The 23,043-nt window shown below is 40.7% G+C and overlaps 1 protein-coding gene across 9 annotated transcripts in view; it reads left to right on the plus strand.

The window, feature by feature from the left end:
• Positions 1-3,663: 3,663 nt before the first annotated feature.
• The window catches only part of EYA1 (EYA transcriptional coactivator and phosphatase 1), a 163,727-nt gene continuing 144,347 nt past the window's right edge, over positions 3,664-23,043 (plus strand). For 8 of the 9 annotated variants that reach the window (XM_064651004.1, XM_064651029.1, XM_064651023.1 and 5 more), the window contains exons 1-2: positions 3,664-3,778; positions 15,787-15,894. In XM_064651004.1, the coding sequence (XP_064507074.1) occupies positions 15,862-15,894 (33 nt within the window). In that variant the 5' untranslated portion in view covers positions 3,664-3,778; positions 15,787-15,861. Of the gene's footprint in view, positions 3,779-10,413; positions 10,511-15,786; positions 15,895-23,043 lie in introns of those variants that run through there. The other variant, XM_064651014.1, reaches the window with a different exon arrangement.

Here is a 23,043-nt window from a genome sequence, read left to right on the forward strand (position 1 = left end):
GCTTGCCAACATGGCATTATGGGTGCCAGTTTGTACAGTATCCCAGTAGCATCTGTCTCAGGTTCCATTAGAAGCTATTACACACCATTTGAATCTTGTATTTTTTCATAGTAATAAAAATTTTGCTTTTAATTACATCTAGATGTAGCTGTGGATGGCATCTGACCCTGGAACTGAAAAGCTCAGTTTTATTTGTCCTTCTTTCCATGGATAAGTGCTTTTGTTCATAACATAATGTCCATCTGTGACTGAAGGAATCTGAAAAGACTCTGAGGCAGACAAAAGGATGTCTACTGACTAAGGAGGTCCCATTTTATACTCCTTTTCTAGTATGATACTTAAGTAAAACATATTTTAGAAACTGAATGTATGCTTAAGTTGCTTCTAGAAAGTTAAATCCAAGTGCTGGAATTTTTTTCTCATCAGGGCAAGGTAAGCAGCATGCTCTAGCAGACCCGACACATAATGAAAATGCCACACTGATATGACACAACAATGTCCCCAGTAATGAAATCAAATACTTGAGTCTGTAAAACCACGCTGTGTTCTTGAGCAATGAATTTCATATTTGGATCACTCAATTGAAAGAAGTATAAAGACAGCTCCCTACTGCCAAAGTATCTGAGGAGGTTACAGAATGCTGTTTATTCCAGCTAGTGTCTGGAATAAATTATGTTCAAGAAATTGGCTCCTGATACTCCTGCTTCAGATGAGAATTTGTACAGAGTGCTAAGTCCTAACACTGGCCAAACCATGGGCTTCATTAGGATTTGCCATTCATCATACCTGCCAGGAGCTCTCAGAGCTGGAGACGTGCTTATTTTGAGGAGTGAAAGAATAACAGAAAAGAAACTGTTTACCTTGGAGCTACTGTCAGTTCTCAAAGGCATTGGTCTTTCGAATTTCAGGGCTCTGAGCTGTCAGTCCTAATATGCTTTCTTAGTATACCTACTGAAATTCATTAGCTACACAAGGAAGACCCACACTGGTTTTAGATGACGCTATCAGTCGAGTAAGTCACGTAACATTTTGGAGGTTTCTATTCCAGGTAAGGGGATAATGGCAGCAGGTGACCTGACAGCTCTTAGGGTGGGAGAGAGTTTTCACAACTGGGTTTTACTCCAGTGGCAACAGTAGATGCTTGACGACTCATGAGACTGGACTCTAGGAAGCAGGATGGCAATCTGACTGCTATTTTAAACATTTTTATGTATAAGCTGTGTTTATCAATCACCTATTGTGAACGGTAATTATGTTGATTTTTTACTCAGTGCCCAACTCTTATATATGCTTCACTTGATTCTTCTCACAACATAACAGCTCAAAATCCTGCAGAAGGGGAAAGCCAACAAAAACACTGTAAAGCCAAACCTAAGGCAACCCACATATCACCATAGTGTCCAAGGTTTCCTATAGAAGGAGATGTGCTCTTTTACTTCATTAGGTAGGTTCATGGCTCTCATGAGAGCACAGTTCTTCTTAGGGCTGCATTGCCAGCATTCTTACATGCCTGTGCAACATTTACCCTCACACTGGAACTGACGTTCACATTTTATTCTGAGGTATCCAATCCATAAATAAGACCATCCCTGGGGACTTAGATGTGCTCCAGCAGAGACCTTAAATATTTTAGGTTTGTGTATAAATTTTGAATACTCTACTACTTGTTCAAAATTAGTAAATACCTAGGAAACATGAATCTTTGAATTTTTTTATCAACAAGGTTTCTAGGTGAAAAAGGACAGAATTCGGACATATGTTTAGCCTTACACCTGACTTTGAAGAAAGGCTTCATCATAGAGTGGACAGTCAACAACCTGTTCAAAGACTGTAAATTTCTGAAGAAACTGCTCTGTACAATGTAGAATTTAGGCTGCACATGTCTATCCCATGAGTCCAGGACAAAGTATGGTGCAGAGATGCTGTTTTTCATTTTGCTTTCAGAGATTTTTATGGATCCACATATGCTCTTCTCCATTTCATATTCCACTAGAAGGGAGCAAGTGGACCTGTGACTTCACCTTTCTCGAGGCTTTCTTATAACCTGTGAATGACAATTTTTACAACCCATAGATGACATTCTCCTCTCAAGTATGTTAGGGCAATTTAATCTGCTTCCTTGCAGAATAAAAATCCATTATTTCCAATCATTGTGGGTCAAGGTAAATTTAATGGGAATTAGAGTAAACTCTGTTTAATATATTAAAATTATGTTGAAGTAGAAGTAGTATAATGAAAAATTAAAAGAATATATACATATAGACATCCCATACTTGGCAAGTCAAAATACAGCCCAGTGGATTCATTTAAGATAAAAGAATGTGGACTTGATCTCTGTTTGTCTGTTTGTACATGGCCCCATGCATGACATTTTAATTAACTCTAACCCTTTAATTTACAGGACTGTTACACTGGAGAAGAAACAAGTGGGGGAAGAAACCCTTAAAACTGTTAAAAAGTAAGAATGTCTTCCATGTTACTTGGGTCCTTAGGACAAACATCTAGATATTCGAGTGATTTAAATGGCATGGATTGTATATATAAAGTTAAGGAAGATCATAAATGCTTGTGGGAACATAATTTCAATTTCTCTAAATCTGGAGATATGTTTTTTACTTTCTGAAAATTGGCATACAAGGACACTGAGAAGAGCTGCAAAAATAAACAGTGGAAGAGTATGTACTGAAGAAAAAGAAGTGGAATAGAAGAGCTTGAAGAAATGGCAACTTTTTTTTTCTTCTGGTTTAAGGAAGAAGAAAGGAAGGAGAAGGTCTGGCTGCAGTGTTTGTAATTACAGTACAAGTAAAAACAAAAATATTCAGCAGTTATACTTGCTTCCATGTGTGGGCCAGGTTGCCAAACTGAGCAGGGCATTAATGCATGTTATACTAGGGTGCCCGTGCTTCATGCAGGTTCTAAGTTCACGTCTCCAGTATGGGGAAGCAAAGAGAATGTTCTACCACTGTTCTGCAGTGACTTCATACCTAGACTATAAGCCACAAGGAATCTGACCCATGCTTTCTCTCTTCATGGCTAATGAGGAGAGGTGGATGCATACAAGCTCGGATTTTACAGATGATCCGAGGTCTGCGGGGTCAGGTGCCATATGCACAGCACAGCACTTCTCCCAATGCAGCATTCCCACGCAGTCCTTGACACCTTGACTCATTCTGTGCCTTCGCCAAGAAGGGCAGTGATGGATTTCCCGGCGCGGTGAAGAGCGGTGTCAGACAAGCCCCTGCGGCTGGGGGATGCTGCCGGTACCCTCCCGACTGCCTGCCCTGCGCCCCGGCGCTGCCAAGGCAGTGACGGAGCCGCCAGCTGGGCTTGGGGGTGTGTAACCTGCAGCCGTCCCTGACGTTTCGGCAGCGCCGCAGGAAGCCGGGATTCCTCAGGGCCCATCCTTTCCTCGCTAACAACACCCTAAGTCTTAAAAATAAAATAAATTTAAAAAAAAGCGGAGGGTAGTGGGGTGGTAATGGGGGGAGGCCGGCGGTGCTCTCCGTGTACCGAGAGCGGCTGCAGCGGGCGGCGCGGCCGGGCAGGCGCGGTGCTGCCCCGGGCGAGGCGGCGGCGGCGGCGGCGGCGGCGGCGGGAGGAGGAGGAGGAGGAGGAGGAGGCGGTCGGTCGGTCCAGCCGCTCCAGGGAAGTTTCCTCGCCGCCGCCTCCCCGAAACCCCTCCCCGCCAAGCGCGGGTCCGCGCTCCTCGCAACTTACCACCGGGCGCCGCTCCTGGGGAGCCGCCGGGCCCGCAACACCGCCCCGGAGGCCCCGCGGAGTAAGTGCGCGCCGAGCCGAGCCGAGCCGAGCCGAGCCGAGCCGAGCCGAGCCGAGCCGAGCCGAGCCGGGCGGTGGGGCCGTGTCCGCCGGCCCCGCAGCCGCGCGGTGCCGCACACGTGGGAGCGGCGGGGCCGGGCGGGAGGCGCCGGCTCAGCCCCAGCACCGCGGGCGGGTGCGCGGGCGCGCAGCGGGTCTGGCGGCGGGGAGGGAGGGGCGAGGCCGCGGGAGCTCCGGCGTGGGAGGGGAAGGGGCGGCAGAGGCGGCTGGACCGGCGCCGCGGGAGCCTCCGGTGCCGGCCGGCGGGCGCTGCGGCGCGTCGGCAGCGCTGAATGCGCGTGTTTGCTGTCAGAGGTTAAAAATCTATGGTCACCTGGCTGCGGGGTGAGCGTGTCCGCCGTCACCCTGTTCCCCGGGGATGCCCGGCTGTGGGCACGGCAAGTGTCAGGGGAGGTGTCCGGGCCCCCAGCAAGGAGCGGGCAACTCCTTCTCCGACGGACGGGGAAAGCAAGCCGATGCCGGGACACCGACGGCAATCCCACCGACCGCGACCGCCCCGGTGTCCCGGTGTCCTGCTGGAGCGGCCGCCTCCCCACCGAGAGTCCGCTGGCTGGCTGCCTCCAGCGGGTCGGGGAAAGACAGGAGGGAAGGACGGATGCTCTCCTGTCCTCTCCCATCTCTGCTCCCGCATCCCAGCACCTTGGGAGGAGAGTGCTGAGCATCGGCGGCAGGGAAGGGGTGCACCCACAGGTGCTAGTTAGCTTTCTGGGGTACTTATTTCTCCTGCCGTCACCTAAGCCCTTCAAAAAGATGGACGGATATGACTAGTTCTGAGATGGTTTTAGTCTGTGTTGTTCGTCTTGGAATTAAAGCTTTTTTTTTTTTCTGGAAATACTCTGTTCTTTAAAACTAATTAAATAGGCAATTTTTCTATCACAAAGTCAAAGATCAGAGTTTTCTTCAATTATTAAAATATAACATCAAGCTTCACACCCTCTCCTTTTTTTTTTCTCTTAGGTTCCTAGGAACATAGTGTTGTGTTTGAATTACGAAGAGTACCCATTGACTTTTAGTATCAAAACACTGTCATGGTTACATATGCTCTAGCAAAATGCAGTATGAACGGTAGCACCAGACAGTTGCTACGTTTGAAGACTCACATTTTCCATAGTCTTTAAAATAAAAATATGGTTATAAGAAGAGAAAAAGGTCATTCAGTGCTGTAAGAAGTTCTTTAAAAAGAGTGGTGTGTGGAAAGTCCCTATGAAACAATTTCCAGATTAGAGCTGTTCATTCTTTGCCAAAGGCTGTGTAAGCATGAACCATAATGAGGGTAGTTGTAGTCGTGGAGCAGGTAGTCCAGCTGCATCAGAAAGTAAGAGACAGAAGGGCAATATGTATGGAAATGTCCCCAGTTGAGGACTGCAGCTCATGGAGGTAGCTGGCGTGTCTTCTGAAGGCTAGTCTAGATACATTTCTCCCAAACCTTTGTTCTAGCTTGCACACAACTTATTTTACCATAGATTTCAGTGTAAGGTAAAATGTGAGTATATGTGTTCTTCAACAACCTTTAAAATGTATGATCTGCTCTTTCTTAATGATTCACCAGTCTTCAGAATTGTAGAAATTGTAATAGCATCGATAAAAATGTTTATAACCCATATGAATAGAAACCAAGTCACTGGTTCCTGATGGCTGTGTTATTTATTCCAGGCCTGATGTTTCATTCCTAATTTTCTTTATTAGGTGCATCTTCTCATGTAAACTGAATCATAAAAAGTGCAGGAAGAAAAAGGAGGAAGCAAGTCACTCTTTTTTCTGTGACTCTGTCCTCCGTGTGCTGCAAAATCTGTCACTATGGGCAAGGTAAAGGAAGGGCTCTGGCAGGAGAATTGTAAATTTTTCAGAGGTCATTTGAACAGTTTCTACAAGTCAGCTGGAAACTGGGACCTCTTGCATCCCGTGCATTTTGAGAATTTTAGGTTATTTTCTTTGTTTCTTTCATTCAATTACTGAATTATAGAATCCAAAAATATTATTGCTCAAAATAACCTTTCCCCCTAGATTTAGAGAGAGGGAGAGTGATACAAAATTAAGAGTTTAAATTGAGTTAAGAGGCTTGAGGTTTTTTCCTTCCTCTCATTTTTCCTCTTTTTATCTTTGACTGTTTAATCTGATATACCAAACATCATAAGATAATGATTTCTCAAATGTCTGGACACTTTTAATGCTAATCCTACTGCATGGCCATAGGAAGTAAAATATGAGTTTACCATTGAATTCTGTGATATGGGTCAAGCTACCAAAGAAAAGGCTTTAGTGGTTGGACCAAGTAAGTTTTGCCCAGGTTGGATGGTGTGATGGTGAGCTGTGGCTGCCTGGGTGGGACACCTGCAGGGGCAAATTCTGGGGGAAGCCTGAGGGCAGCTGCTGCCCATACCCCAGGCAAGCCCCAGGTGTGTAGGCAGTGCAGACACCGAGTGCCCCAGTTTGCCCAGGGCCCCCACTGTGCTGGGCTGCCTGGAAAAATCACAGAGGTGAACTCCCGCCCTCTGAGGTGGGTCTGCATTTTTGCAGCTCCCCTTATAATGAAGTGAGCTAGGAGAAAGCTCTTTTTATTTATAAGAGCGGAAATTGTGTGTAAAGTCCTTAAAATCAAGGAGGCCACAGCCGGGTACTTCGTATGCTTTTAAAAGCTTTTCCAACTTGAAGTTGTTTCTCTGTCCTTCCCATGCTGTTTGCATAAGTGAGTCACACCTACTGCCACTTTAGGCAATTGGCCTAATTCCTGAAATTTCTGAACTTTAATTTCTCAGTTCAATAGCTTGAGCTCTTTATCATCTGAATATTGACGGGGATTGCATGGTGTTGCGTGAATAAAATTTTCTTCATCTTTTAGGTTATACTGTTCGCAGAGGAAATGGAAACATTATGTTCAGAATGTTGATGTAGTTCATTCTTCACTTTCTCCTTTATTATGATAATATTTATAATAGCTATAACATTATTTGATAAATGAAACATTCTTTTTAATAATAATTGTAAAAATCATGTTCTATGGATAACAATCATTGTCTCTTACATTTTTCACACTTAATATATTACTAAAGTCAGTAATATATTACAATAAAGTTCTATTTTGAGCTGTGATGGTGAAAATATTACAAGACTATTAGGATAAGCAAACTTGTAAGAAGTGTGGCTGTTGCTAGAGAACAGACCGATTTAATGACTTAACTTCAGCTGTGCTGTGCTCTTGTGTGTTTTGGTTTTTTCATAAATGTATATAAAATTCATTCTCTTTGATAGATAGTTTGGAGACATGGAGAACTGAAACTACATACTGCTGTTTGACTTAACTCTGTGCGTTTTTTGCTGACAAAAAACACATAATGTATCTTTGTGTAGTTATGTAAGCAGAACCTATTTATCTAGGTTCAAAATCCTTAAGTTTTCAGGTTTTATTATGTTAAAAATTATGAGTTACTGAATTCATTTTCATGAACACAGAGTCTGGAAGAAATCAGAGGAAAAGCATGTAATCTGTCAAGCAGAAGGTATGACACAGTTGAACAAACCAGTATTTTAAAATGTTTGTTAGCATTATTTTCCAGGGAACTGGGAGTCCTATAAATGCTCTTACAATAATTTCCTTCTCTTTCCCTATAATATGTAATATTCCAATTCCAATTGTCAAAATTTGGCAACAATTTATTGGTGGGGATTTAGTTTCATAAGGAGTGAATGCGGGGTAGAGAAGAGAGGTCCCAATCAGTACCTCCTCCCCTGACCCACTCAGAGCAGGGATGGCCCCAAAGGGAGCTGGGCAGCACCTTCCCGGAATTACCCCCTGAGAGGCAGCAGCTTGAGGATGTAGCAGAGAAGGGTGAAGGAAAGCTGGCTTCATTGTTACGTAAATACAGTATCACCTCTGCTTCAAAATTAACTTTCAGTTGGTGAATTGAGGGTATTTCTGGTCACCATGGATCAGGCTTCACATGGTATTTAGGTGACTAAAGGTGCAGCTGGGTGTTTACTGTAATTCATAAGAGTGCTTGCAGTATAAACAGACAAACAAATATAGGTGCTTAAGCTGATAGGGTGCCTTTTAAATATCCCACTGGATCTCACATTGACAGATTTTCAGTGATACAGCCTTCTGGTTTTCTCAGTCTTAGGACCATTCATGCTCTATCATTTGTACTTAACAGAGAATGGATGAGATTCCAAATGAATGATGAGTCCAAATGAAGAAAATAGACTACTTGCACCTACTAGTTAAATTTACACCTATTTCATTCATTACTGCATGATGAAAAGCAGAAGTATTTGTAGGTATTGATCTCTTGTAAAGATTGAAAATAAGATGCATCTTGTGGTATGTAAATGTTGGGATTTACCAATGAAAATTTTGGTTGACCTTGAGAGATAGGAATGTTTTCTTATCGTGTGGTAGTTAAAGAAGAGAGCAGCAACCTTAGCGTTACTGATGGTGATGTGAGGACGGTCACTGCTATGCACATTCTATTCGTGGTGAATCTATTGTGAAATCTGGAAGTGGCACTCACACAGAGACACTGGAGACATGGCTCTGTGCCACAGAAGGGCATCTACACTGCTCCCAAGGGTAGGGTGAGTTCAGAGGCGATTTGGTACTTCTCACAGAGCATGGGGCTTCAACTGACCCTAACCGTGCACTGGGGTCCCCCGCACTGGAGGATGTCAAGACTTTGGCCTGTGCCTTTCCCTGTTGAGCATTAGCTTTCCATAGCCAGGATGACTCCCTTGCAACCATGCTTTCTGTAACCCATCCTATTTGGGTGTGTTTTTCTGCTCTCCGGGATGCTGTGGCTTCCACTGCTGAAAATACTGCTGGTACTGTTTCTTACTTGAATGCTTTTGCCAGCTTGGGGGAAGCCTAGGCTTTAATGAAGGTTGTTACAATTTCAGACTCAAATGTATCTGATTTATTTAAAAAAGGAAAAGAAGTTAAAAAAATTATTAAACTTAAACCTTTAACTGAGAGGAAAATTACTCTAATTGATCTGTATAAACCTTAAAACTTTTACATGTGACTTGTATTAATTATAACTAGAAATTTTTTATTTGTTTGTGCTGAATTCTGCAGAAGCAGTACAGTTGTTTGTTGTTAGACCACAAACTTTTATGGACTGCATATATTTTACAAACTACTTTAAAAGCTCATGTAAAATAATAAGTAATGCTCGCCCTTTAATCTGAAATTATAATAGGTGTAGAAAGACTTCTTAAAGCACATATGTAATTACTACTCATTGGAAACATTGTACAGAACCACACGGGTTGAAAGAAAGCTTTGTTTGTAAAGCATCTTACACTTCTTTCCTGAAGTAGGTAAGTATTGCAGTTGCATGTTATGATTTGTAGCTCAACATTTTTCTTGTATGTATTTCATATTCTTTATTAACCTTGACACTTAGTCTAATACCATTAATCTGTGGATCCTCTCACCTTTTGTAGTGTGTTTGACACATAAAAAGCAGAAAGCAGACTTATTGCTCAAAGAAATTACAACAAAGGAATAGGCTATTGCACTCTGGTTTTGTTCTTTGTTAATGTTACATAAATAAAACGAGGGAAATTGTAACTTTTTGATGATAAAGATCCCATGGAATGCTAAGAGCGAAGCTGTTTAATCCTTGTTTGAGTCAGAGTTCACCTTATAACTGGTAATTTTATTAATTTTTAAAAGCAAAATATTCCCTTATGTTTTTACCTTAAAAATATTCTGTATTTCCTGTCCTAAATTGTTAGTGTGTTTCTTTTCTGAACAGTTTCAACCTACATTTCAGATACCAATAAAGTTGATTCCACTAGGTAGTTTAAACATCGTATTAATTTTGTAAGTAATTTAAAAAGTTGCCAGTATAATTTTAACATTGTTCTACAGTATAACTTCCATGTGTATTCAGTATTCAATGAAAAATGTGATCTTTTGCTATGTTTAGAGAGCTCTGCTTTTAGAATAATATTATTGCTTCAAATTTTTATATGTATGTGTATCCCACTTTAACCTTTAATGGAGCTTCCCAAAAGAGGCATCCTGTTAGGTGTCTGTGCCAGTGAGATTACAGTCAGAAATCTGGCCATTGCAGGCACCAGGTTTCATACCCGATGCACATACTCACGAGGTCCTCATTCCTTTTCGCAGTTTAAACCATTCCTGACCATTGGATGCAGGAACACAAAGACTTCATCAAGATAGTTTTTGAAACAGTTATATTTTAGTTTTAGAACCTGTAAAAGTAATGGGAAATTATTTGCCTGATTTTTTTCAGGTCTCCGGTCTTATCCCATCACTTTTCCCAAGTACTCTGGGACTTAAGAACATTACATTGTCAGGTTTCTTTCTCCACCTCAGGAGAGTTTTCTTTGTATTTGACCATCTCTTCCAATGCTGGGAGAACAGAAAGCTCTTCTGCGCTTGCTGAAATCAGAAACCAGCAGGTTCCCTTAAAAACATGCCGACGTCTTTTGCCTTTCTTTATTTCTTCAGGTGGGAATTTTCTGTTATTCTCACCCCACTTTCTCCAAATAGCTGAGTCTGAATAATTGCGCTACTCAGGCACAATAATTTTTTTTAGGTTGCTTCCACTTGAGGTGAATATCAAGGAGAGTGGACTGTGAAGAACTGCACAAGGACCTTGTGAGACAGGTCACTAGACAAAGAAATGACAAATGAAATTCTGCAGAGGTAAATGTGAGCTGCTAAATCTTGAGTAAAATAGTTGTAGCTGTACATGGAAAGTGATGGGCACTGAGCTGACCCTCACCTCTCAGAAATGACATCTCGGCATCTAAGATAATTCCAAGAAAATTTATTCAGTGTTTAGTAATTCCCCCCAAAAATGAATGTTCAGAATTCCTAGGAACAAAAAAAAAAGTTTACATGGGTTCAGGAAGAGAATAGACGAGTATTTGAGAGAGCTGTACTGAGGGTTGCTAGACAGATGAACTCCATCAGGCTCAGGAAACCCTCTGAACTCAAATGGCAGGAAATTGGGAAAATGTCAGGGAAATGGCATACGCTTGTTCTGTTGTTGCTGTTCTGTGTCCAGTTATGGCTGTTGTTGGGAACAGCACTAGAAGGATTGTTGGTCTGAACCAGTATCGTGGCCCTTGTGTTCTTGTTAGATTTAATGGTAAATGGGAGAAATGTGGCACAAACTTTGTTGTTGAATGCTTCCTTCAAGACAGGCTTACAGTGTGGTAGCAATTTTATAAATGTAATCAGGATTCAAAAAGTAGTAAATATATATGTCTAGGCTGTCACTAATAGCATTTGTCTGGATGTATTTTTTGTGTTTATAGTGCTTCATTCCTACCTTCTTTCTTGCTTCCTTATGCTCTTGAATCTCCTCTGTTAGTCTGGTCCAGCACCCAGTAAGGTTCCTGTGTAGGTAGATGAGACCTCATATTCCCTTATCAGAAACTTAACTTCCCAGTGAACTTAAAACATTAGGGAAAGACTATCATTTTAGGTTTAAATTGATTTTTTAATCTTTATTTTAAAGTTAAAAGTACTCACATAGTGAAAAAAATCTAGATATTTAGTTTATATTACTGACTTTAAAAGTATGAGATTACTTTGATGCTGAACTAGACATCATGGTGAGTGTAAGTGCCATGGGTTTTAAACACGCCTGTCTAGGACACCAGAGTCCTTGTTCTGTATTTATATAAAGGAAAGTTTACCAATAAAACTGAATTTTTTCAGCCCTCTTTCCCACAAGTTTACTTCAGCCACAAGTCTCAATACTCCATGCATTTCTGCTTGATGGTAGTGGAAAAAAAGATCTGTTGAGATGGACATGGATGCTTATGGGGATGCAGAGGGAGTGACCTACCTCTTGTGCTGTTGTAGAGTGTTGTTACCTGCACACTGTGTACCCACAGAGAGGTCTGAGGGTTTGCAAGCCCCCAGAGTCTGTGTCTAGGTCAGTGTCAGCACTGCAGTTGGTGTGGGATATCTTCCAGCAGATGTGCACGTTAGGTTCCGCACATCTGGACACCTATCTGTTTTGATGGCGTCCCTGAGGCTCGCTGGAAGGCAGGATGCTGTATTGCATCTGTGGACATTCCAGGCTGAATCAGAGGTGGTCTTCAGTCACAGCACTGGAGTTAATTGTTTATAAAGCTGCTGAAAGGTCCCTTCTAAATTTCGTTTTTAAAAAATGCCTTTCCCTCTTCCATTTTATTTCCTTCCTCTTTTTTTCTTTTTTCTTTTTGGTTTTCAGCTGTTACGCTTGGCAAGTTTCTTTCCCAGCATTTGGAAATAATTGTTTTCTAAATGCTACCCAGGTTATCTGCCAAATTTAACACCTTAAAAGGGAGCAGGGGTGGGGGACGAGAGACCTACCTGGGAATGGAGCGAATGTAGTGAGTCTTTAGAAAGTGCTAAAAAGGAAACTTCCCAAATATAGCACCTAAAATCAAAACCATCGAGTTCCCTAATATCAACTGTGAAATATCACATGCTATCATCTACAGGGTAAATAAAGGCCGTTTTGCCCAGCCTCATAACCTCTTTAGTATTTTCTCTACCAAATCATAAAGTACATGTGGGTTTTATGTTTTGGTTTGAGTTGTTTTTTTTTCTTCTAACAAATGAATATGCTTTGGAGAGGTTCAGTTTTGTCTAGATGTTACTGGCAAATTCTACTAGTTTCTGAGAAAGCATAAAAAAATAAAAGCAAAGCAGTATCCACTGATGACACTAAAAATGACTTTATCTTGGAGACTGCAATGGCATAATCAGCTGGGAAGTTGTAAGACAGGAGTGATTTTGCTGGTGGCCCAGGAACAGGAAAAAAGTTTAATTCCTTCTCCTTGGTGATGGAAAGAGTAAGGTAGCCCAAGATATTGTGTTTGTGCTGTTTCTGATCACCGTGAGTTTTGTCAGCGGCTCACTGCAGCTGAAGGTGGGTTACAGCAGCTCTGGGACAGCTCCAAGATGTGGATATTAGTGACAGAGTGGAGCTTGCTTGGGAAATGCAGTTTTTATGAAGAACAGCTCAGCAAGCACAAGAAACTAGATTCCTGGTCCTTCAATGTAGGTGTCTAGGTGCCAGGGGTCAGACATAGCTAGTTACTTTTTGGTCACCCTTGAGTTTGGTGCTCTCTGTGCAAGAGATCACCCTCCATTGGTACCTTCCAGCCCTAAGAGATTATTTCTCAGTATTCCTGACTGTGTTTAACATCTGCTTCCCGGGTAATCGACCGCTTGCTTTTGTCAGGTTTTCGGGTGGGTGCTCGGATGGGGACAGCCCTTCCAGGACAAGGAGCTTATTGAAGCTCCTGGCCACCTCTGCAGCATGGCTGGGAGTGACTGGCAGCCGCCCTGTGCCTGGTGGCAGAGGCACATGTTCAGATCCATGTGTGTGGGGAAAATTGCACAGCGTTGGCTAACATTTCAGAAAGAAGGGAATAAAAATCCCCCGTAAACCATTTTCTGTACTTCTTTGTGGTTTTTTATTCCCTTTAAAATTGTAATAGCTGTTTGGAAAAGAGGGCTGCTGGTTATCATGCCCGGTACAATAGTACTTCTTTAGCTGGTGGGACTCTTAACTGCTACCATCGCATATTTAACAGTAATAATATTTAACCAAGCAAATGACTTCCAGAGTAATAGAGAAAAATAAAATGGGATCTGTACTTTCATGACTTCCCTTCAATTTGGATCTTGTCTTTTTCAGTAATTTGAGTTTTTGTCCCACTCATATTTGGTGGCATATTTTGAATATAACAACTTCTCTGTAATAGATACTTTATGTAATTTATATGTAATTTTTGATAGATTAACAACTCAAGGGAATTTAATTAGTTTTTGTAAAGCTTTACTAAAATTAAGAATAACCCAAGATGACAATTAGAATGAGGATAACTTAGGTTACTCTTGTTCAAAAGTTGCATTTTTCAAAATTAAAATTACTTAATTTCATTGTAAATCAGCTGTTCTGTATTACTGCCTAATCCCTAATGTTACTGCTTGCTTGATTATGCTGCCAGAGGTCTCTGATGTCTGCTGAGAAAGAAAAGTCTTTGCCTCAAGGAGTGTGGGGGTATATATAGGAGTTTTTTGTAAATCTCTTTTGCAGTGACTTTCAGGGCGGCATATGTCAGAGCAGAAAGTGCAAGAGTGGGCTCTTTTGATGCTGGTGTGTTGTAGGAATTTCTCCCAGAGAGAGAAAATGTTTGCTGCAGCAGCTTCTGCAAGTAGGGTTGCCTAATTATGGTTGAACTACAATGTACTATAAAACATATATGCTTTTTCCATCTGGGCTTTAATAGAAAATTACCAGTCTTGGTAAAGTTTTCTTTCCATAAAGAGAGCACTGCTGATCTGAAAATCTGTCAGGTCATCCACATACCAGCATTACATCAATTGACTTATGAATATTTTTCCATCAGAAAAGGCTCCGTTTTATTCCCTCGCTGAAGTTGCAGACTTTCAGTTTGTGCGGTTTTTCCATTTATTGAATTTTGCAATAAAAGAGTTTTTGAAACAGATGTCAGTCATTGCTTAGGAGCAGGGCATTGTTAGAGAGTTGTTTTCTTCTTATTTTTTTTTTAATTATGAGAACTTCTTGTCCTTCCCCTCCCTAACTTTAATTGTCAGTTTTTAAAGCCTTGAGTAATTTTCTAACCTATAATCTGGTGTCAGAACAAATACGAGCAACAGATTTCGTAGAAATATTGCAGATTGGCCATTGTTCTCAGCAGGAGCAGGACTGGATTTGATCTCTCAATTGTAAACCAGAAAGAAGGGAGTGGATGCATTGCAGAAGCATGGTTCATATTAGCATCTTCCTTAGGGTGCGGAGTGAACCTGTTAACACTTTCTTAATGCTTAGATTTTATAGAAGTAGCCAAATGTGTGCAATAAATACTGTCCAAACAACTGGGCTCGAAGAGACTTTTTTATTTTCTTGTGAGAGTCTTATTCAGGTAGAAATATGCAGAATAAGGTTTTGAATCCTGATCCTAAATTATATGTATTTCATATGCAGAGTGGTTTTAGGACAAACTGAATATCTTCAGACCATCGGATCTTCACCTGTCATAGAAAACCAAAGTACTTTTCACATTTCACTGTATATAAGGTATATATTAAATATACATACACACACTTAACCCCCCCAGATTTTCATTTTTATTATACTTTAGCAGACAGCATTTGCCCCATGTTATTAAAAAGAAAGCCAATTTTTCTAATGAGGATTTTAGCTGGGCTTGTTTTAATTACTTCAGTGAATAGTTCTGAATTTTAAGAAGTTCACGACATTTTATTGTAAAGAAAATTGCTCATGGAAGGAAACCATATTTTGGATTTATATCTGTTTGGGGAGTAAGCCTTCATTATTTCATCTCAGTACTTCACTGTTATTTTTAACATCAAAGAACACCATTTCCAAAGGTGAGAGAACACAAAGTATCCCATATTTATAATTTATAGGGCCTAGAACTGCGACCTAATGTAAACTTGAAGAGATTTAGTATAAAAATATCCTTAGCTTGAGAGCAACATTTCGAAAACTTTGTGGATTTTCTTTTTTATCCTGGCTCAATCTACAATCATGTTTCTTTGTTATTATTTCCTCTTAGCATTAAAGTACAATTGACATTGATAGATATCAGGGGAGGCTGAGCTTCCTAAAAGAAAAAAATCAAAAGAAGAAGAGATGTGTTGTTGGCACAGAAATAGTGTCGGTAGAAGAGTTCCTGGCTGCCTTTCATTTGTCTGCCGACAGCGAGCACAGCAGAGCTCTTGCTGCCTGCTTTTGGCTTGCGTGGATTTGTGGTAAACAGCTCAACTATGTATTTATTTTCAAGATTGATTCAGTTCTTCAAAGGCAACTGCTCCTAACTTGTGAATACTTGTTAGTTAATGAAAAGTTGCAGAAGTGAAGATCACCTTCTAGTTTCATGCCAACAAATTAATCCGTCGATGTGGTACTGTCTTTTCCACAGGTGTGTGTGTACTAGGACTGTCTGAACCTCACTGTAACTAATAGCCCGTATATAATTTGGAAGGAGAAATCTTCAATGGAAGACCCTGAGGGAATAAATGGGAAGTCTGTAAGTAAACAACTTGTCAGTCCTGAGAAAAAAAGTTACAGCTTTTAAAGTGGTAATTATTTTTGTGGCAACCAAGTGGATGAGAGTCTTAGAGAGGTACATGCACTTTTAGTGATTGGAAGAAGCAGTGAATGATGAATTCATTGAGAGATGGAGGCTTATGCTAAAGCTACAGAAAATTAGATATAGCTTTAAAAATATTTGTCTTCAGTGATTCATATTACAAAATGATGGTTGTTACTTTCTCAAAGAAATACTTGGCTTGCTGCATTTATGTTGTTAACATTTTGATCTGTTAGAGAGTTTTCATCCCATTATTTGAAGTTACTTCTGTTTGTGTGAATATATGCAAATACTGCTTCTGGGAGAAGCCAGTGCAACTCCTAGCTGCAAAGTCTTAAGAACAGTGGCAAAAAAAGTATAACAGCATTGTTGTTTCTTCTAAATGCCTGTTTATAAAGTCATAATAGTAAGAAATTTTGCAAACTATCACACACAATAATGTTTCATGCATGGTCAAATGATTAGTGTGTGTTTTGGATTTGTTAGTTTAGTTTGTGTTATCATTCTTGGCACTCAGTGAACATCAAAATGCTACATAAATGTTTTTATTCTGGGTTGTTTAACAAAAAAAGCACACCTTGAAATTGCCTTATTTTTACTAGTTGTAAGATAAGTCCCAAAAGTACTATTTAGTAAATTTGATTAGATTTATTTCCTGCATTTTTTCTGATCTGTTTATTTTTTACATTTGACAATACTCTGCATTCTCTCTCAGTCTTCCCCTTGTATTCTATGATTCTATATTCAGTTTCCCTGATGCTTGTGTTAGCTTTTCATGTAGCAACAGAGTAGAAAAATATAAGCACCTAATAGTAAGCTTATTGTGTTGCATGGTTTTCTTACACTTGACGTCTAGTGTTGTTTTTACTGTCTAAAGCAATATGTCTTTGGTTAGTTTCCAATGTTCATTTGTTCCACAGTCTTGTCTCTATGTGTACATTTGGGTATTTATCCATCACTGCTACAGCAATGTGTGGACAGGACCAGTTAACTCCTAGAGAAAGGGGTGGCCATGGTTACTGACTAATGCTAAACAGGGATGGTCCTGTTTGCAGTTGCAGTGCCAGAACTTTCAGCACCACCCAAGCTCTGTGTTCTCTTTGGGATCAGGCTTCCTTCCATGCATGAAAAGCCTTTCCTTGATGCTGTTAGGATTTTCTGTGACTTCCACTGCAATACTTCCACTCTGTGTGCCCAGCATAGTCTGGGCTTCATGTGCTGTGGAGGGTTTGGGCTGGGTAATTGTATGCTGGAGCTGTATGTAATGAGAAATGTAACTGTCACTTAACAGGAGTATTAAGGGAAATATTTGTTCATGGTTTGGCACTACCAGCACTCCTGTTGGGGTTATTCATTCCATTCCTTCTTTTCACCACGTAGTCCAGGGAGCCTGTAAAACACTTCATCTGCTCAGAGTTTCCCTTCAAATTACCCACGTGAGTGGTAGTCATGGATGCTATCAGGATTATCAAAATCTAAACCGGTAACTGCTGAATAGACCTGCTGCATCTACAAGAACTCAGGCTTCTGTAAACGATGAGGTCTGAAGTGCTCAAAGGTACATGGCACAGGGCAGGGTGTCTTCTGACTGCAGTGTCATTGGATAGGTTTAAAATTTGGTATTAAACCCTGGAATCTAATCCTTCAATTAAGTCTCACTTGAACTCATTCATAACTGGAGAGGCTGCTGCATTTGCAACAGCCAGTTGACCAACAGGGAGATTTCCTAAAAGCAGTAGTCAGAAGGCAAAATAGTCTCAGTGAAAATAAAGATGTTTCTGTTTTCGTTTATTTTGCTCTCTATGTGTGCATACAAGAAAGAAAGAAAGAGAGGGTGAGGGATAGATTAGCACTCTGTCATTAAAACCCAGAACCCAAAACCTGTTTGGGATTTAAGATCCCAAACACATACAGTGTCTTCTAAAACCTGGTACTAGTCCATAGGAAAAGAGGAAAATGTCTCTACAAATGCCAGTTGAAAGGTAATTTAATCTTGAAAGTGGCCTATGCAAACTATGCAGTGAAAGCAATTTCAGGTACATGTGGAGGAGGGAGGAGCTTTATTCAACAACGGAGAAATGAAATTGTATAATGCTTTAGAAAGACAGAGCTAGATGAACAATGGAGAAAGTACTGGGAGGAGAAAGGAAAGGAAAATGAAAAAAATTTTTTCAGACAAGAGTGAGAGAGAGTCTTTGGCCAAGATTTCTCTGTTGAGGAAGAGGGTGATGTTGCACACAGGAATCCAGCCTGTCAGTGTTAACATGTACATAGGATACCATAATAAGCCCAGTAAACTCACTTCTGCTCTCTGTTACACTGGTGGAGCTGAGAGTGGATTTTAGTCTCTAAGCAACACTTTCATCATCTGGAGAAATTGTTCTAATGGTACTGTCGTGCTTGGTTCACATTCTGTAGGAGCTGACTTTGAAACTTGCACTTGCAAACTTGAACACTACACCTGCCCCTGCCTCTCTTTTACTAGGTGCCTGAGAAAGAAGCAGAACACAAATCTGAAGCTGGCTAGACAGATGATATCAGTGTTGTATCTTGCCTGAGAATTTCACTGATGTTCTGCTTCTTTCCAAGTCCAAAAAAGACTTTGAAGTGCGTTTGTTAGTGTTATAAGCACCTGCTAAAGATGGTTCACTCCTTTTTTATCAAGCTAAAACAAATGGTCTGGGGTTTTTTGTTTTTATTTCTCTATTAATAATTTTTGATTTCAGTTTTTCAGTGAAGCAGGCATATCAATGATAACCAAGATGTTACAAATTCATACAACTGGGCTGCCTCAATGACTGGGCTGTTTCTTCTTAAAGACTGTCCAAATGCCATGCTGCTCGCCACACTGAACTTTCTGTGGATGTACTTCTTGGTCAACTTTGGAGCAGCCATCAATAAAGTAGTATTATTTGGCTTGCTACTGAGATCTGAAAGTCATACTTACACTTTAAAGTGCTATGCATAGGGTTGAATCTCATGCCAGGTTTGATTACTACTGCTCCAATCTCCATTTGAGTTTGTAAGCCCTGTTCTTCACCACCCCGAGGGGGCTTTTCTGCCTGACAGTCATTTGCAATGAGTCTCACTGCTCATACATACCTGAGAAGAAAAAAACACCTCTGGTTTTAATTATTTTTGACATGAAAATATCATTTTGGATGTTAGAGAAATTCTGATTATAAGGAAATTGAGAATGGATAACAGTACATCTTACACAAATTGATTTCAAAAAATTGATGTAAATTTATCATGGCTTACATGTGTGGTAGGCTAAATCTACCAGTTCCAAACTTGGCATTGGCATGAATCCATTGCCCCAGAAACCCCCTAGAAGCCCTAGAAACATGAAAAACACTGATAATCAGAAGATTCATCATGATGTGCTTGATATAGACATACATGTGGTTTAGAGGTACCCTGATGAATGACTTTAAAAAACTCAGAAAAAGGGCATTGTAGAGGCCAGTGGGTATTTTATTTCATTTGATTTGCCTATTGATTTTTTTAAAAAATGCATTGTTCTTATTTATTTGCAAAACTCAGCACAAGAAATTTTTCACAAGTAAATATTGGCAGTTTTAAGCAATACTATACCCTCTGGCAATATTTTGGAAGGTGTTTTTTCCGTAAGTCTCTCTCTGGTAGTGATATTAGGTTATTATACAGCATAAAATAATTTTCCTTCCTACCCTGTCCAGGCTCATAAGTGAAAATTCGCTTTTCAAAATTTTACACCAAGAAGTATTTTCAGCATTGAGTATTTTTGATGATGGAGTTTGCCCATCTGGAAAACAGAGCGAAGACTCTGAGGCCCTCAGCAGTCAAGTTAGTTCCAAACGGTGTGCACCCAATGAGCCAAAAAAGGAGGTACTCCTGGTCCACTCTAGCAGTTAATCTTCTCTGATTTCCCCTGCAGCCCCCAAACCTCAGCTCTGGGCAGCGTGGCTGCATATTTCCAACTTCTTTCTCCTCCCTGCTGCTCACTGGACACTTCTCTCCTGCGTACCCCATGCCATGTACCAGAGAGCAGCACTTGCACCAAAAATTCACCTCATACCTCTGCTAATGGAAAGACGCAGAGTGAGTAGTTGGTTTCAGCAAGATAGGGGGAGGGGGGAAATAAAAACCCAAACCAAAAAACATCCAGCACCTGGCTGCGGCAAAATAATGAATTTTGCAGCAAACATGCGAGATTCTGTGGAATCTTGGAAAAATGCCAGACTCCACGACCACAGAAATGCTGAGTCCATGGGGCCCAGAGAGAGATGGCTGGGGCAGTTCACATCTCTCTGTCTTTGTTTCAAGCTCCTTGCAGTCTTACTGAGGCATCAGATTACACTCTCTTCACATTTTCAAGGTTATCTTCACTACCAGAAGGGCTAGAAAGTTCATTTTGTTTCAAGGCGAGCCAGGATCCGGCAGCACAACTCTCGAGTGGTTTCAGAGGCCAGTGCCTTGGTAGTGGCATGGCTGTGACTGTGGGCATGGCTGGTGACAGCCAGGTGTGACCTCCAGGTTTGAACAGCATCACCAATGACATGTTTTCATGCTCATGTTACCTGTTTGCCACATTAGGGAACAAAGTCTATGAGGAAAATGGGTGAAAATACAAGTATTTTACCTTTAGTTGAAAACTCGAAGCGTCACCTGTGAAAGTCATGTATGTCAGTGCTGCCTCAGTTTCTCTGAAAGACTGGCACAGAACTGTACTCCCTTTTGCATTCCCCTACTGAAGAAATGTGTGACAGGCTTCCTTTTTGGAAAGCTCTGCAAGGCAATAGCCAACAAGCACCGTGCAATTGCAATCTGTAACTGAGCCCATAAAATGTAATGGCCTGCACCCTTCCCACTCCCCTTCCCCTCTCTATCTGCAATCGGTAGGATATTGGAAACATAAGCCACAAAACCCACTTATTACACTCAGTAAGTGTCAAAAATAATGAACAGCCGGAACTAGCTGATGTATTTAAGTTCCCCAAATTGAAAAGAGCTGCTGCTAGGCGGTCCGTACTAACTGCTCGATCAGTAACTACTGATAGAAGTTTTTCTTTCAAAACATTTTATTGAAAATACTCCTGAAAATTGTATGGACAGTTTGGAAACCATAGGTTATTCACTACAAACTCTTCATTCAGCTGGGTTTGCAGTAACAACACAGATGAATTATCGCTCCTTAAAATGTAATTTTCCTAAGTGGTGGCAGAAACCCCACAGTGCCATAGGCAACAAAGCTTGCAGCACTGACGGAGGTGCTGCTACCACAGCTCGTAGTGTCAGGCATATTCATCTTTGCAGAACCAAAGCCTAAACACAGCACTTGTCATAACAATTATGTTTAATGAGCATTTGTAATTTTCTGCCGATGATACCAGAAATTAATCCCACTGCCAACGTAACTCTTAGTGTGTTTTACACAGACACAGTGTTGACCTTATGGTCCTGGTTTTAGGAGCAGGACAGAGACCTTGCAGTGGTTTCATTGGGGACCACCACTCATTTATTTAGTTACCAATCCTTTTTTCCTCAGAGAGGTGGATCTTTTTCCTTGTTGTGGCATGAGGTATTTTTAGATCACCTTATAAATATATATATATATAAGAAATGTGCAGTCGATCTGACTCTTTCCAGCCACTATATAAGTGTGCAGTGTGCATACTGTTCTGCTTGAAGTCTCTTCTTGAAAGCCTTGATGAAGTCGTAGCTTAGCCCTTAACAGTAAAAAGCAAACTGCCAGTGAAGTTTATTTTCTTTTTTACTAGGTTTTCTGGACCATTGTTCCGCTCGAGGAGCCATGTTTGTTAGTTTTGGCTCTCTGACTTCTCTTCCTTAAGGATAAACTCTCCTTAGGCAGTTGTACAACTATGCACTAAAAGACTGCATAGCAGTTTATTCACAGCCCAAGCTCCAGCCGAATTCAACTGTGTGACTTCCTGGCTTAAGCAGGGGTGCATCCGTAATGTAAATACCTACTTGATTTTGTGGAAAACCAGGAGGTTTTTTTGTTTGTTCTTGTAAAAGATTCCTGCTGGAAGCTTAACTTTAAAGTTGGCATCCAGCCTTCTCTGCTGTGACTCGGATACTGATCTGATATTGTGCTTTCATGGACATTTTAATATTTGAAAATTTTTAATTCAACATTAGCTTTGCTTACAAGCTACAGAGCAGAATAAAATCACATTACAAACATTGTAGTATTAGATTTTATCACCATTTATTTCTTCTCGTCTGCCCAGGGATTTCTACATGTTCGGTAGAACTAATTTGCAGTCAGACACTGAGGTCTTCTAGAAGGCCAGCAGGCTCCACAAACTAATTTATCCAAATAACCAATCCCTCATAGGCCAACCATAGAAGGACACCAAAATGGCCTAAGCAGGCAAAGCCCCCTTTTGAAGTCTGGAATGTTTTGACTGACTTGAAACAGGCGGCAGGAATGAAGGGATAATTTTCAGTGACCCATGGGACTTTTTTGCCATTTTCAAATATTAGGTAAAACAAAGAGAAATTGCTTGTTCTAATTTAGAAAGACTTAGCAATCCGGAAGGTAACCAGACTCAGAATTGAGTACTAAGGTATAGAGCTGAAGTTTATTTAATGCATTGAGGGTTTGCATCGGGGTATATAGTATTTACACACCCACACATACACACACTGCTTTACTTATACATGCACATACCTAAACTGTTTTTTGAATTTCACTTTTATAAAAAAAAACTTCAGTACCAAGCATATTTGTGTAATATTAAGTGAACTACCTGAAACATTGTTTTTAAGTGCATATACTGCTTTTCTTGAAACAATAATTTCTAATTAGAAGGATGTGTTTCTGTTGCTGCTTCAAAAGCTGGGATAGTCACTCAGATGCCAAGATTTCCATGACATACCTGTTTTCTTCCACCCCCTGTCCTGGTGCCATTCAAGTAAATGTGGACATTAATATAATTTTTTTGTTGGTTTTCTAGTCCTGCAGATACAAAGGGAAAGTATTTTGATGCATACATTAAACCCACAATTTTCTATGAACACTTCTGTGAAGAGAAAGAGAGAATGTGAATATTTAGGCACAAAAAAACTTTACAGATC

Source organism: Pseudopipra pipra, chromosome 1, assembly GCF_036250125.1.
Source record: "Pseudopipra pipra isolate bDixPip1 chromosome 1, bDixPip1.hap1, whole genome shotgun sequence".
Classification (NCBI taxonomy): Eukaryota; Metazoa; Chordata; class Aves; order Passeriformes; family Pipridae; genus Pseudopipra; species Pseudopipra pipra.